This window comes from Anopheles gambiae, chromosome 2 (assembly GCF_943734735.2).
Source record: "Anopheles gambiae chromosome 2, idAnoGambNW_F1_1, whole genome shotgun sequence".
NCBI classification, from domain to species: Eukaryota; Metazoa; Arthropoda; class Insecta; order Diptera; family Culicidae; genus Anopheles; species Anopheles gambiae.
The window spans coordinates 78,179,631-78,197,221 of record NC_064601.1 but is presented as its reverse complement, the minus strand read 5'-3'; the positions used below and the strand labels follow the sequence as shown (position 1 = coordinate 78,197,221).

At 39.1% G+C, this 17,591-nt stretch overlaps 1 protein-coding gene across 1 annotated transcript; it reads left to right on the top strand.

The window, feature by feature from the left end:
• Positions 1–15,118: 15,118 nt before the first annotated feature.
• Positions 15,119–17,260, top strand: LOC133390987 (uncharacterized). Its single transcript, XM_061640498.1, has 3 exons — positions 15,119–15,122; positions 15,666–16,614; positions 16,795–17,260. Exons 1-2 carry the CDS (start codon positions 15,119–15,121, stop codon positions 16,529–16,531), a joined length of 870 nt encoding a protein of 289 aa, XP_061496482.1. The 3' UTR covers positions 16,532–16,614; positions 16,795–17,260.
• Positions 17,261–17,591: the final 331 nt, after the last annotated feature.

Here is a 17,591-nt window from a genome sequence, read left to right as displayed (position 1 = left end):
TAACGGCACGTCCACTGTGAAGCGCAAATTCTTTAAACGGTCAGCTGCGGCACTAGCTTACTTTGGGACTTCAATCGGCCTCCGGTGACATCTTATCAGTCATAACCGGTATATCGGTAGGCTTAGAGCAACAAATGTGAGGGAACGGTTTTACTGTGACAGTGGCACAACATCGAATGCATGGATTAGTCGCAACACGTTTTGACATACGATTCAGATACACGTTTTTTTCTTCTTATCGGTTTGAATGTGAATTAGCAACCTGTAAATAAGTGCACTGCCCACGGAGTTTCAAGTCCATAGTTTGGCAAGCGTATCTGATCGCGTGTTTGACCGTAATGCGGAAGAACATCAATCTGTTTTCCACTTTTACGATGATACGTTTAGTTTTGTGTTTGTCTGCATACATCTGATCAATGTATATGTATGTTATTTCTCTAAAAATAATAAAATCTTAGCAATATTTTTCCCTACCTCTTCTTGAACCAGGCATGCAAAATGTATGCGAACATGCGATCGAAAACGATACATAAATCTATGTAATTAAATTATTTATACAACATAAATTTGGAAGGTTTATCAAAATAAATAACAAAAATGAAAAATAAAAATGAATTTATGCTAGGGTAAGCTTACCAATTATGGCTATATTATGTCATCAAGATACAGATTTTACTCCTGAAAAAATAATAGTAATATTTTAATAAAAAATATGTTGAAAAAATAAAATTATAGTAATATTTTAAAAGTCTGTATGTCTTCTTGCAGCCTAAATTGTGTACAACATGAGGGTATTTTTATTTTGACTAATTGTTTATCAAAATAGAAAAAAATACAATTGAAAATTCCATTTCAAGGTACCAATTATGGCTATAGTGTTCCTAGTAATTCGCCATAGCTATACCAATACTGGCTGTAGGCCAAAACTCGTAGATATTAACACCAAAAAATATTTTGTGACATTTTTTATCTCAAATCAAGTAATAATAAGTTCACTGCATCAATTTAAGTATGTAAACACCATTCAATACGTAAAATTAATAGTTTCAAATATCCGTTTTCTATCACTGGTTGTACTGATACGCTCTAGCTCAATTAATCGCACAATTGATGGGGCTAATCCTTCTAAAATTTACTTTCTTACACTTTTCTGAAAACACCATGCTTGGACACACTTCATATCACCTGGAAGCTATTCCGAAGCCAGCTACCGTTACAGCGCGATACGCACAGGAGCACAAATCAGGGTGATCTGTTTGAATTTGTTTGAATGAAAAATCGTAGCCATTGTCCAATTATCGATCAAAGAAGAACAAGAGCGCATTTGGCAATAGGGCGACACAAGCGGGTTCAGATTTAGATTTTTTCATATGAAAGTCATTCAAAATTGCATTATTTAGATGAAATTCATTCGATGTTATAACACTTTATAGATGAATGATGCTTAAAACATCAGATTTCGAAAATAACAACGAAAAATCCGATTCGTTCACTTGTAAACGACGCACTACGGCCAAAAGGACAGTTGTACACCGATGTTCAGTTCCTCCAATTATGGACATACGGAAATAGGTACATTTTCGATGAAATCATGGTAAATTGTCTATTGAATTTGCTTTAACCAGCTTACAAGGTTTTCAAGTCAGTTTCGAATTGTTTAATTGTTTAATGATTTTCAACACGACTCAAGCTGGTTTGAGTTTGACAGTTCTGTGTTACGTGTTGAAAATCATGCGTTGAAACTGATTTCATTTTGAATCAAATAAACCATCTGACAACTGTTGAAAATATATTGGATGCGATGAATAACAATGTTTACATTCGAAACTGACTTGGAAACCCCTGTAAATGTTAAAAGATTTGAAAAATACATTCTGAACTTCGATTTCCTGCCAACTATTAAATATGTGCTTTTTAGTTGGTAAGTTTTTCTATACAAAAAAAATATGAAATTTGTCTCGGCAGGCCATGAGATTTTTGTGAAATTTTCAAAAACCGGTTTTCCCATACAAACGCATACTTTTTAATTGAACTGTCAGCCAACTATCGAGCGTTCAACTAAAAATCATGCCAACTAAAAAGCGTTCAACTATTGAATTCTGACTGTAGTTCAGGCATTTGCTGTGATATGAAATAATTAAAATTGTTAACACAAAAAAAAAACTTCATAAAAAACAACCAGGTCTCTGTAATTACAAATGGTGTTTATTTCATTAAATTGCAACATTGTTGCTTATTTCTTGAAAAGAACTCTTTATGTGTTCCCGTTATTGCAATTACTAGTTTATGTAAGAAATCTCACCTTAAATACAAAATGTGTTACTGTAGCCTTTAAACAGCAAAAAAAAAGACTTCGAGCTTCTGTATTTAAGAATAACTAGTGAGAGCAACCTTTTAATGAACAACTATCATTTTGTTTCTGCTCAACACTTGACATTGCACTAAACAATGTACTTCAAAAAGCTAGTCAAAAGACTTATCATGAGCGTGTAATCGAGAAAGTTTAACACAATTAAACTTCATTAAATCACGCATAGCAGCCACTTACCAGCCGGAGTGGCCTTCCTAAGTCAGATCTCTACTTAAACATCGTAATAAATTCTTTCCTCTAACTTACATGCATTTTTACACTTCATTCGAAAGCACACTCCAGCTACCAGCGGGTGGAGGGAACATTCTTTGAACCAAAACAATAGATCACACAGCGGTTGTGTAGCTTGCTGCCGCAGTGCACTACTCAGGTCAGCTGCTCGTGATGGGGCTCGGGGGCATATTCCTACCGAAAGCTTTCGTCTGCTGCAGCTGGCAGGAGATGCGCATAGTTTGTCCTGCTCGTGATTGTCGCATGCTCCGTGCATAATTAACGATAAAGATAATGTTGTTAAAAAGTTATAATTGCACTTCTCACTGTGTTCTTTCCTTTGCTGTTGCACATCAGACGGAGTGCAGAGGCTTTGCTTTCTAGAGCTCATCTGGCTTCTGTGCGAAACCAACACCAACCGGTGCCGCTGGTGAAAGGAATCTTTTGAAATTGTTGCGAGTACAACGCGTGCATGTTGCAGGTGAAGTGCTGTAGAAGATGCCTCACTCCGCTTGTTACGCTCTCGAGAACGAGAAAGCGGATAGAGCAGATAGACAAATCGCAGGAAATTGTACGGAACGTGGAGATGAGTATACAATTGCAGGACTAGGTCTTTTGCTCTCATCTGCAGCGCAGGAAAGCAATGCAGTGGCGATCGAATTTATCTCCACGGAAGCATTCAACATGCATTTTAAAGCTATTTTGTCAGTCTTTGTGTTTCGAGCAACTGTACCACCGGTAATTGAACCTTCGTGTTGGTGTGTGATTTGTTCAAGGCAAAGAGATAAGTCCGTGCAGTGCTGTCTACCTTACAAGCAGATAACTCAGACTAAAATTAATCAATATTAAAGGAAAATGAAGTAAATCTATTGACAATAAAGTCTTTTTTCTAGATTCTTATAGATTCTAGATGGACGCGTTGCAACAAATGATAGGGCGCAGGCTATCAGCTAACAAAAAAAAGTAAAACAAAATCCGGCCAACCCTTCCAAAACATGACATGTTGTTCAATTTAGTTTTAATGCTGTCTTTTATACTTGCATTTTAACCTTCCATTACATGAACTAAAGCAATTAAACAAGATAACAAATAGTTCAAATTGTATGTTTGTAGATTCTTTTCGACTTTTTAAAGAATTAAATTTGTTTAAATTTAAAACAAATACATTCCATTTTAATGAAAAAAAACGCTACTTCGTTCATCTATGCAAGCAGTATATCTCAATTGTCTTTATATTAAAACCATTCCATCATATAAACAAGAATTGATTGACATACTTTCCATCGCACAGATTCGGCTCTTAGGATAGGTGCTACATCTTCCAAAATACAATCAAAGCTTTTTCAGTTATAATCGCCTTACTTTCGTGTCAATTCATTTATTTCTACCATTGTAGCTAAAGCCTGTCAATTTCATTCCCCTATTGGTAGCCATTCTTTATGGAAGAAGCCACCCTGTTCTAATTTTCTCATTTAACCACACAATGTGGTTACAGAAGCATGAAACGCTTTACACGGGATTAAAAGTGCTTACGAGCTTCTTTTTTGTTTTGTTTTGCTCCATCGTTATATCTCCTACGTATCTGCCGTGTGCAGGGTACTCTCCTCTTGAGATTGAAAAAAGGACCGAAAATCCAGTCTGAGTACAGCAAACGCTGGAAACGTTAATATTGACACAGGATTATCTCGCCATTCAGCATCACCATTATTTGACACTGAATTCCTGCGGTGCGCGGCTCGGGACGAGAGACACATGAAGTGACTATCACTGTGGGCCTGGATCAACTTAATTTCTTAATCATTTGATGGCAGCTGCCTCGGCTCACCACTCCGTGATTAGCTGTGTTTGCATTTTCATACAATTACGCAAACACTGATACACCTGATGCCACACGAAAGGGGTTATCATAAGGGTAAAGGACCGAACAGAGTGAGATAGATGTAGAGAATGGGAGAGAAAGAAAGAAAAAGAAAGAGAGAGACAGAGAGAGGTTGACCAGGAAGTTGGGACACCATGCTATCCACCCACTACTGTCCGCATCCGGTAAAAGATCTCTTTTGATTGCATAATCCTGTCTCTGTGACCAGTGTCCCGGTGTCGGTCCCCCGTTCTATGAAGCTATAGTTATTTGAACAAGCTAACCAAATATGCCACACATACCAAAACCAAAGTGCTCATCCAGAGCATGACTATTTGTGCAGTGGGTGAACATACCCAAAAAAAAAAAAAAACACGCACACACACAGAAATAACGAGAACATTTCTAATCTTTTCTGTAGGCGACGATTATGCAAACAGCAGCTCCGTGGATGAGCCTGGTTATGCGATTATGAATTAGTTAAGGGGTCATAACACGCGGTGACACACGCGTGACCATCGAAACCGAGTCTCGCGTAAAGCTATAATTTTTCGGGAATGTACCCTCGACTCATTAACATATCACCGTACTGCCCACACAATTGGACAACGATTAGTGCAAAATGGGTTCCGGTGTTCCTTCCTGCGCTGCTGTGAAGCGAAAAGTGATCTCATAATGTCTGGGTTCAAATTTAAAACATTTAATTCAGAAATAGCTATCCAGTAAAGCGATGATTGTGCTTATAATTTTAAGGACTACTACATATGGTTTTTGAGCTATTTTACAGATCAGTGTAAATAAAATTAAACAGTAGAACATATTAGAAATAATGAAAAACTACTACTAGACTACTAGAACTACTACAAATTACAAATACTAAATAAAACTCAGTTTTTAACTAAATTATCGTTGACCTTTAATTAATCTGTAATAGTAATATTGTGTACGTTTAAATTGCTTCAAATTCTTCGAATGAACAGTCAGTTGGAACTTTCAAGCTGACCTGGTCGTTTCACCCGCTATCGGATGTAAAACACCGCACCCTTCGGTAAACTGCCAAACCGTCGGAGTGCGGTGGAGGCTGTAAATTTTAAACAAATTGCTTCAAGACAATTGTAATCTGCTGACCAACACTGGCTGCAATGCCTGTTATGAAGAGCACGTTTTGCTGCTAGCATGGCCACATAAACACACATACACAAACACTCTCTCACACAAAATAAATCATTTGCAACCCAATCAAATTATCCGCGGGTGGTGCACGAGGACGTGTAACCAACCAGAGCCATGGTTTACTATTTATCTAACACTTGCTGCAACATCGGCTGCCTGTTTGCCTCTTTACACTCTTGCGCAAAGCACACATTGTTAGCTCGTTCAATAATGCTGCATAACAACTCGACCATAATGAACATTAAAAAATAACGTGTTGATTATGACTTGTGAAAGGCCGCAGCTACTACCATGGCCGAAATTAAATTGCCACAATAAACTATACCAATGTGGTACGATGCTTCATGGTAACTAATTCACTAAACATGCGTTGGTGCTTGCACGTGCAGAACGATCGATACTGATGCATAAGCAAATAGCTGAAGATTTATCTCGAATTATGCCCCATTTTGTTTACTTTTCTTTCGCAATATGTTTGCTCACTGTAATTATAAATATTTCTGAGCACTATATTATAATTACTAGAGTACAAGATCACTTTTTTGTTGTTTTCTTCTACTCACTTACCTCTACTACAAGATGCACAACGATTTATGCTACGACAAACCGCGACAAACAGTGTGTATCTTACTGAGGGGTTTCTTTCCTCCTATGCACAAAGCGTTCGAGAAACCTCTAGTGTTCGAACTGATTAGATCATTCCGTAGCTCCCATCTTCAAAATCTATCTTGGCGGCAAATCTTATCGTGCAGTAACGCGGCTTCCTATAGAAAACACTTTACGAATTATTATCCCGAGCTGTGACATTATTCAGCTGGGATTACTGTGTACAAGAGTGTGCCTGTTTGATTTTTTGTTTGTCACCAAAGAGAAACGAATTATTTCCCCTTTTTGCTTCCTTATCTCGTGCTCAGTGCGCACACGTTCTAAGATTAGACCTAGCATCATATTTTAATCTATCATCCAATCCCTCGAGCAATGCAGCGTTGCTTTTAAAAATATGAAATCGTCACGAGATGTAAAAACACTCTCGGTGTTTCAGAACCACTCAACACAGACGGCGTGTTTTTGTCTGTAATTCGTAGAAGTGATTTTATCACGATCACAATACGGTATTTGAGGTTCTGTTGTGCGTGTCAATGCAATTGATTTTTTTTTCTTACTTCGTCTGCGAATCAATTTGGATTTCCACGTATTGCTATCCACGCCTGACTGATTGTGAGTGAATGGCTGGGGTTAATAAGTTGGCTGATGATTCTCAATGTTAAAGAACAGACTTTAAGTTGATAAGTGATACGAATGTTTACTGAAACATTTTTAAACTTAGATATGCAAAACAAGTAATTGCAACCATTAAGGAATGTTACGTCTACACATAAAATTGTAGCCGTTCTATCCGAATGAAAATTGAATATGTTTTTGAAAAAAATAAAAATTTCAATACTATTATTTCCTAGAAACATATACCAAACATTTCATGTTAAAGTACGTGTACTAAACAGCGACCATATCGTGAGTTTGTTCAAGTGTAGTATGTTCGATTTTAGATACGCTCGCCATGTAATGTGATGATCGTACATACGTCACAACTGAACGTCGAGTACCGTAGCGGTAGGTCAGTTTTTACTGATATGAGCGGAGGTGGAACGAACTGTTCGAAGCGGACTGATTGAACCCGGCATTTGATCGTCCAGACGATGATGGAAACCCGGAAGGGGTTTCCCTTACTGAAAACGTTGGAGTTTAGAAGCCTTACCTTGGGTAGGGGGACATAACTAAAATCTTGAAATAAGTAGGAAGGCAAAGTTTTAGGAAGCGTAATGACCTATCTTGGCAGTCCAAATGAATCTGAGTTGCCATGGTCGGAGTTGATTTTATTTGTACTCAAAATAAGTTATGGATTTCTTCGTACATTTGGCTATGGAATGTGTTTTTGTCTTAATTAAGTGTTATTGTTATTGGTAACAATTCTGAAATTGAATTGGTGCTCGGTTCACCTAGTTTGCCTGCAGTAGCGCCTGATTTGTATATTATAATAAGTGTAATAATTATTATTAATTATTAATAATTATATAATAAGTATTATAATGCTATAGTGTGGTTTATAATAAGTTCTGTAAAGCAGATATGCTACACAAGTTTACGTTTTAAGCTCTAGGTATACCTATCCGAACAAGAGTTGAATAATTAATAGCAGATACTTACTCAAGAGTCAGATACCTTACTTAACAAGGCGATAAAGGGTGATAAATAATGGGTTTGTGTAACCGTTTATTGAGTTCATTTAACGGATTTGAACACCTTAGGTGCAATCATTTTGCATATTCATATTATTTACTTCTACAGCACAGTTAAAATAAATGTGATAAACTTTTTGAAAGATTTCAGACAGAAGATTCTTAGCCTTATCTTTAATAGTTTAACAACATCCTCAAATCGCAGATACAATGAATACCAGAATGCGTTCAAGATATTTCAACGTCGGAGATTTTCTGAATAATTTTACTTTAAATTCAATTTCATCGACGAGGGTCCAACTACGTTCTTCTTTAAATTCAATGTCATTTTAATGTTTATTCACGTTCCCCTAAGTAGCGTAACATTTCTTTGTGGAATATGCTTTTATAACATGTACTTGTACAGCCCTGCACAGGCCAATGGATTCACTTTGTTTGTGCAGCTCGAAAAGAAACAACAGTTGCCGTAAAATAAAAGCTCAGCAGTCTTACAATGTACAGATTATTCCACTTGCATAGTTTCCACGCGTGGAAGGTATTTTTGGGACAATCTGATTTAATTATCCCACACACCGACGACGGGGCGATCGATCAGAGTGGGTTGTTGTTTAACATCGTTATCCTATCTGCTGCGTGCGCTTCATCCGGAAAATTATACTTCATTTTTCTTCACTTTTCTCAAGGCATGTCAACGCAACGCGAACGATAGGGTACGCTCATGAATAACCCATGCGTGCCGGACTTTCGCACACTTCTGTCGACCACAAAATACCCTTGTCGTCCATCGTCACCGACGAACCGATAAAAGGTCAGCGGTTCCACCGCCCCGTTTCTCCTCCACCTTACTCCAGCGCAAATGCTCGAAGCTGCACGCAGCACACATTGTAGTCCATTTTGCACAACACCACCGCACCATCATTTTTATTGATTCTGCTGCCGTTAATGAACTGAATTTATGTGTCCAAAAACGTTGGTGATTACAACTGTAATATATTTCCGCTCAATTTTATCTCTGTCTCTCTCATCGTTGTTAAAAAGCACACAACAGATTCGAGGTTGTTTGGTTGGAAATGGCAAACAGGCAGAAGCAAAAAAAACACAAAAAAACAATCATCGACAGTCAACGACGAAAAGGGAACGAGAAGCGAGCTGTTGAAAATGTTACAATTCACATGTTCGTTGAGTAATTATTTCGAAGATAACACCGCACGGAGCGTTTCTCGTTAATTAGATTACAATATACGGTTTCAATGCGTAGCACTGAATTTCAGTAGAATTAAAATGTATAAATTACACACATCATGAGAACCGGCGAGCTTGTAACAAAATGAAAGCAACTTGATAATACATAATCAATGACGGATAATGTGCTTTGAAAGGTGAAACATTTCACACACAAACGATACGCTACGATGAAGGTGTATTATAGCTAAACCGATGCTTACAAAAATTTCTGTGCTGAAATGAGCAGGACAAGCATTTTCAGCGAATCAATTGCAAAGTTAATTAATCTGGTTTGATTTAATTGTTTAACAAAATTTTAATATTTTGTTCGATGATGCGATGATTACTGCAAAAATCAAATAAAATTGAGTATTTTAACTATCCGGAAAGATGATCCTTTCCCATCGATGTTTCTTGATCAAACATGACAAAGATATTTTGAACAACAAATACAATTTAATAATACAATCTTATCAAGTCGATTTTAACAATTAGAGAACTATCCCGAATTTCCAACCTTTGCGCTTACAAATGACGCACGGAGCGATTTTCTTACAATTATTCGGAGCGTACTCAGTCACTCAGTAGCCTCCACAATATGAAGCCGTAATAAACCTGGCATCAGCTTCTATCTATCTATCTAGTAAGATTTAGAATGCAGAAATAACTAGAACTGCGTTGTAGGATTAAATAAAATAGTATTTTGTTTGTTGTTGTGTAGCTTGAATTTAACAAAAATGCACGTAAAGATATAAAAACGAATCGAATTTTTACTTCTAGTGTATATAAAGCGCTTACCACTACTATGCATGAGTTGCAATAATAAATTGTAAATAGTGAATGAATGAGTTGTGCAGAATACTATTTCACATCTTCGTATATTTGTTTCAAAATTTGTTTTTAAAGCATTTTTACATGACTTATTACAAAAAACAAACAAATTTATTGTCGTGCCATAACCATAAAAACGCTTCGAAAAACAGTTTTTTTTGTGTTAACTGACGCATTTAAAAATTGTTCAAAAATAACAAAAATTCAAAATTAATAAATAACATATTCTAGAGAGAGATATTACATAAAAATAACATAAAATATTATAGTATTTTAGAGAAAAATATGTTAAGCGATTTTGAAAAAGTGTTTTTATAACTTTTGTTTAAAGAGTTTTATGAATTATATTTTTTTACGCATCAAAAGTTTTCTTTTTTGGCATGTAATAATTGTTTGGAAATCAAAATAAGTAAAAATGTATATTTTTTAATATTTTTTATATTAATATTTTTTATTGATCCTCCCATAGCAGGATAGTCAGTCCTACGTATGGCGGCACGGTCCATTTGGGGCTTGATTTTTTAGGGGAATTTAAATATTTGCTACTGTTACATACATAGTTAAGGAATCTAATTCTAGTCTGATATTTTTTCCCTCCCACCACCTACTTCACCATCGATGTTCTCTTAGACCGCTACAAAGTCGCCCGTAGCCGTCTGCTTCTAAAGTTTGGTCGTGAATTCGTAAGGTAGCTTATGAGCCTAAATAAGGGATTGCTGAATTAGTAATGTGGTATTTACATGTATTACATAAGTATTTGTAATGCCGGTAAGAATATGTGGAATGGGTATTGTGGTAGGCCCATTGCAATTGAATGTGGTATTCATCTGCGCTTTCTCTAAAACATTTACGCAATGACGTTAAAAGCGCGCAAACGACGATGCATTACGCCAAAACTAGGATATTGAATGACACGGTTACGATAGTGCTTGCGACAAACGGCGATCAGTTCCTGTAAACTCTGTATTACCATTTTCACTCACTCCACTCAGTGTTTAATCGTTACGACTTTGTAAGAACATCTAGCGACAAGTAGACTAGTGACATCGTATTAAAAACATAATGGATTAATAGTAATTAACAACATGCCCTACGTGGGTTAAAAACCCATAAGCCGTATAAATTTAAAATATTACCCATTTCATAACTACACCTTTTTAGAAGAACTCACAGATGATTCCTCTTGATTGGGAGTAATTTTCGAAACTACCGATTATGGTAACCCCTTTTCATAGAAACAACTTACATGGGCAACTATACTCTTGTGGGATGAATTGTGATTGCATCACAAATTTCATTGTTTAATTTTTAACTTCAAGTTTTATCCATCTATTCCCTCGCTATATTCTCACAGCTTGAGTTTCTGCAGTACCTATATAGGGTAAATGTACCAATAGTGGTGCAATTTGTAGAGGTACCGATGTGTTTTAATGGATTTAAAGTGTCAGGAAGGACAATTTCTGAATATTTTAACACATAGCAATTGGAATATGTTTTATCTTCGCAATCGCAACCATTTTTACCATGAAACACATCACATTTACAAAAAAATACATATTTTTGTGATTGCTTCGTTGTACCTATAATGGTGGTATGGTTCCTATAGTCGTCGTATTGTGTTCCTATAGTGGTGGTAAACAAGGATGCCTCAAAAAAGTGTATAATATCAATATAACCTAGTTTTGAAGATGTTTTCGTGTGAATAGCAACGATTACTGCCATAATATTGGTTTCTTGCGTAATTTGATCATAAAAAATGTATAAATTTGATTGATGAAACTATTCACTAAAGTACTGCATCACACCTGTCATCAACCAACACCCGGAAGAGTGTGATTGATTTGAAGTTCATTTTTCATTCAGGCAGATAAGCGAATTTTGGCCTGTTTTTGGTAAATTACCTACATAAAACTCATTTCTGTTGCTTATTTCAGGGAAAACAGTACGACATGTCAAAAATTTCCTCGAAAAAATCTAAAATGACCTGTATTTATTGATTTTATAACTATAACCACTATAGGAACATGCCTGTTTTGTGTACCTATAATGGCACTATGGTAAAAAACACTTAAAAATGCATAAATATGGTCAAAATGCCAATAATTTTAGTAAAACAATAACATTCCATAACAGTCATGTTGAAAAACTAGTAATTGCGTGGGTATGTGATCATTTAGAACGTTAACAGAAATATGAGTTTCGTTATGAAATCCTAAGGATTTTGGAAAAATGATGACACATTTCACAAAATAATGGATTTTTCGGTCACTAAGTAACGGAATGGCCCCATTTAACTTTTAAACCCTTTGTAAAAGGCTAAAGAACATTTCACACTAACTTAAATAACTTAAATACTTTTAATTTGCCCTATGAACCGCATTTTAGAGCAATAGCACCACTATTGGTACTAGCACCACTATAGGTACATTTACCCTACTGTCCAAACCTGTTCCAATCCTTACTAACTGTTAAAGCGCAATCCAGCAAAACTATTACCAGCGTACAGATGAAAACTGGCAAAACAACTCACACGGAAAGAGCGAATATGTACACACAGAAAATACATTTCACAAACGTTACACTAGCACAAGCGCTTATTCAGCTTCAAAAAAGTAAATTTTAATTCCGTGCCCGCCCCACCCACGGTCACCCGCGCGCACGCTCTTCATGACGGTGGTCGGTCTTCGGTTTCACTCTCCCTTTGTTGGGGATAGTTTACCGGTCGAATGGTTTAATCATTGCATATTTAATTCACTTCGTTTGTGTGGAAGGAAGTCATCCCTTCCGGATGGCAAATCCCCGAATCCATCCCTTTCCCCGGTGGCATTTGCAGGCAGGCACAAACTTCTTTGCCCCGGTAATCTGGCGAGCCCCGGAGCGGAGCGATGAGGATGAGGCCAACCAAACAAAAAAAAAATGGCCGCAGCTTCAACTCATTGCTTACGGCCACGGCCAAGTGGTCTGTTACTCCAAAACTCTTACAACAAAAACTTTTGCAAACCCATTCGGGCATGATTGGAAACTGCTGAAACCACTGCCAAGATGCAATAAGATGTTAAGTTTCTTTCCAAATAGTTTCGAAATAGATGCGGTACCGTCTTTTGGCTCCGCAGCTCTTTGCTCTAAGAAATCAATTTAAAGTTTCCATCAATGGACAGTGGCGTTCGTTCTCTTTTTCGCAATCTCTCTCTCTCTCTCTCTATCTTTCTATATATCTCTCTACCGTTGTATCTGTCTCTCTCTCTCATTTTTTCTGCATGTCGTTAAGCTCGTTGCTTTAATTTTGTTAAGGCGCATTGTGCAATTAGTCATCGTTTGATGAAAAGTTTGGATACCTTCGTAAGATCAAAGTAAAGATTGCTGGTGAATTATGAAATTTAAACACAATTCAATCAATCATCCTAATTAAGCTTAGTTTACCAAATGATGACGAAGGCACCAACAAACCTGAACCATTATCATACAAATGTACACGGTACTTCAAATCGTTCGCCCTTCCACTTCTACCCTCCCAAACACATCACTGCCAGCAAACATGAAAGGAAAACATAATACGCTTCATGTTATTTTATTGCTCCATCCTATCGACAGTTTACGGATTTGTTAGCACTACCCGGTGCCAGTGCACACAGGCTGCCAAAAACGTAGCAATATTGAAGCTGCCACCTGTCTACGGTGTACCGTACCGCACATATTCGCTGTACCGAGCGTTTTTCGCGAAAGCAAACATTGCCGCCCCGTGGAGTTGAGTCCCAAACCTCATATGCTGTATGGCCGACGCATGTCATCCCATCTCCAGCTCGATGCTGGACAGGTCTGGACTGGCTGGGAGGTGCGGCTGCTTTCTGCACTGCTTCGTCGTTCGACGACCAATCACCGCGGCAAATGTTTGCTCGTGCAGCAGATGCTCCAGACACTACCACCTGTGACGGAGTCAATTTGTCAAGCCAATACACCGTACAGAGAAAGTTGTCGTGGTGGTGGATAAAGTTTTCCGTAAGGTGATTTGAGCTATTCTTGATCCTTTTTGCGGCTCTACATTCCGGCTAAGTAGCGTGCTTTTGCTCCAACTTCGGTGCGTGCATAGCTAATAAACGCGTTCCCTGTAATAGTTAACTGTTCGATGTAGTTAGCCAATCTAGTCGCACTAACATTAAGCTTTTTATACTGCTTTCCTCTTTTGCTCTGCTCATTTTTGATCGATCGATTTCGGGGTTTTGTAGCTCAATGTGCTAAGGGAAAGAAAAATCAACTCACCATGTAATGGTCGTGTATTTCTTGTGAAGCACAATTTTACACTACCTGCCTTTACATCCCTCAGTGTTTCAATGTGATGTGACCGTACGGAGATAAAATCTTTGATTGTATCGAAAGATCCGGCTCACAATACCCGTTGCCTTTGCCACTGACGAAATAAGAATTTTATAGAGTCGGTACAATTTCTCCGATCCATTCTATTCTAAAGGTAAAGACTTATCGGGATGAAAGAAATAGGCTCTTTTCAACACACAACTGAAAAACCTACTCAGGATACGTTTCTTTTTTAGCTCTAAGCTCACACGATCGTTTTGGCAATGTGAAGAAGATAAAAAAAAAGAAATACACCCGACAAATCTAGCCCCACGAACCGTAACGCCTGTGGGGGTGGTCCGGTACGGTGAAGTTTTTACACGTATACATAAATAAGTTGCCAATACCGATGACCACATTATTCCTTCGCTCGAAAGGATATGTCACCGCAGAGCACAGCATCGTTGATCTACGATGAAAAGAAAAGTTCACCGTTTCCTGACTTTGCAAACATCCTTTTCTGCAGGTCATCGGGAGTGTTTCATGGCTCGAAGGCACACACAGATCTAAGGTTTGCGATAAGCTTGTGACGGAGTCTTTACGGACACACACACACACATGCATCTACATACCTACTGACTCCGGTTGATAGCATACCAGCGCAATGATCCCCGTCGTCAATCCTCGAATATCAGCTGCTTTATCAGGGCCGATGGGAAAGGTGCGCTTTTTTATGTGCTGGTTACTTCACGACATGTCATAAAAAAGGAAATCGAATGGCGCACAAAAACCGGACCAACCGGTGCACGTGTAGCAAAAGGTCACAAAACATAATCTCAGATTTCCGTACGGAGGGGGTTTCTTCGCCCGCCCTTTGTCCAGATTGTCGGTCCTTGCGGGGTGCCAGCGGGCGGTGTGCTAACCATGAGTTTGGGTTTACCTTTTGCCTAGTCACGGTCATCCCAAAATTGGGATGCGGAAGCTCGTTTTATCAGTCGCACGGTTCCAGTATTGATGGGCGTCCACTGTAATTAGCGTCCGAGCATAACAATCTTTTGCAGCAGCTCCACTATTGCTTACAAATGTACCTTTCCATCGAATGGCGCTGGCAAAGATGCTTGGACATTTGATGTGGAAGAGTCATGGGAAACCTTTTCCTCCAACTCCTTTTGACAGTTTGACAACATGTATTTAACGATTCTTTTCATTCGATTCTGCAACATTATTTGATGCAACAACATTCTGCAACATAATAAAAAGCGATCTAGGATATGTGCAGATTAATATTTTTAAGCACAGCGTTGCAAAACATTTTTGAAATTAAATTAAGAACAGACAATACCCAAACAAAAACAAACAAAAAATTTCTTCCCGAAACCAGCAGTTTGTCTGTGGCTTCAACCATAACCGTGTGTCTTTTCTGTCTGCTGTCTGCTCCGTCTCACATAGCAACCGGTGAAACTTTAAGCAGCAAAAAAAAACACCAATCAAAGCAACCACCGTCCCCCGTCAAAATACCACGCGTCCTGCACCGGCTCCTGGCGTCGCGCTGCGCGAAAAACTTTCAACAACATCATGAAAAATTCGCAGAACGCCGGTCGCTCCCTTCCGATTCCAACAAACCGCGAGCTAACCGTCAGCCTCATCGGCTCGATAATCCGCTTTGCGATCGATGTGCCACAGGTCCTTGGGCGACGTGAGAATCTAGCGCCCGATAAGCTGTTCTTCCTGCTGCTTCCGATCGTCCGGAACCTCGGCAAGCTAATCGACCGCATCCGACACAGCTCATCTGTCGCGGGCAGAAATGCATCAGACGGTTCCGGTCGCTTTGAAATGTCCGGAGGCCCCGAACTGCCACACACAACGTTAACACGTCCGGCAGCCATGCACCCCAACAATGGTGCTGCACCGGTCTCAACAATACCAGCCACCGCGCCTACCAACGCAATGCTGTGGCAGCATTGCCCACCAAACCCTCAAAGGCAACGTCAGCAGCAACAGCAGCTGCAACAGCACGACCACCATCATTGCACCAGCACGTCAATGCTAATGAGCGACGAAGATGACGAAGAATCCTCCTCCGTTGCCTTTGAGATGCATCGTGATTCCATCCTGCCCGGCCCTTGCCGGCAGGTCCTGCGCCAGAAGGATGGTAATTACGCGATTCGCGAAACCACCGATACGCGCGGCGCCGATGGCACGTTTCAGCGTATTACCAAAACCATCAGCGGTCCGGACGTGATGATACTGACGAACATTACGAGCCAGCTGGCGGAGCTGCCGACGCTAATGCCAAAGGCGACCGCGGTCGACGCTGGGGCACGGACTGAAAAATAGGTGTGAATCCTGTCGGACGGTGTGAACAGGTTGCCGTGCACTACCCCTATCAGCCATGAATCTACCTTTAAAATTAAGCAAAGGTATAGTGTCTGCACAACTTAATCTCGCCATCGTGCGTCTCGAGTGAGCGTGAGCTTTTATGCATTACAAACCGTACGAATCATGGTGTACGGTGTTGTCATAGCTGGAAAATATAGCTGCTAACTTTACTTCCACAGCGAAGGGAACAATTTTAATCTCTTCTAATGTATCCTTTCCAGGAAAATCAATTTACAGCCGCAGGCGCTCAAGATAACTCACCACTCGTTCACCTGTCCCTTCCCCGGACACCCGTTCTTGGAAGCTTTTCCAAGAGGAAGTAAGCTTGCCAAATCAAATCGATTTCAAACGCCAGAACACAAACATTACGTGCAACGAGCGGACCGTTATTACATTAAGCATGTGCCGAAGATTAATGGCGTTGTTTGCGGCTGGTAAGGAATGCGCAGTCCACAAGGCGAACCTTCAAATCCTACGCGTAGCAGTATCTTACCTTCACTCAAACCGGCCGAATCAGCTACCATCAGCACGGCGAGCCGGACCGCTTCACTTTCAGGTTCCCGATTTTTCCGTTTCCCGGATTCGAGTTTGCCGGTTCCGCTTGGGTTAACGTTCGAACGGAAACTAATAAATTAGCTCTTCCGTAACAGTTGTTAGCCAGCTGACCATGTCTGGCATCTTTCTGGCCATTCGGGTTTCTTTTTCTTTTTGTTACTTCTAAATTGTAAGACGCTCTCCCTCGCAACACTGTTTGTGGTTTACTGATGGGATTTTGTTTGTAGTGTGTAACTCGTTAGGACAATGAAATTGTTCGTTTTCGGGAAAATTAAAGTCACGGTGCGTTTCGCCCCACATTTATGTGCTTTATTTCTCGCCCGCTCGCGAAATTAATTTAATTTAATGTGGTCTTTCGACAATCCGAAGAAAACAATGAGCAACAATAATGTTTATATTCTGGGAGTGCTTGAGATTAACTTTACGACTTTCTTTTGTCCTTTTTTTGTTGGTTTTTTGTTGA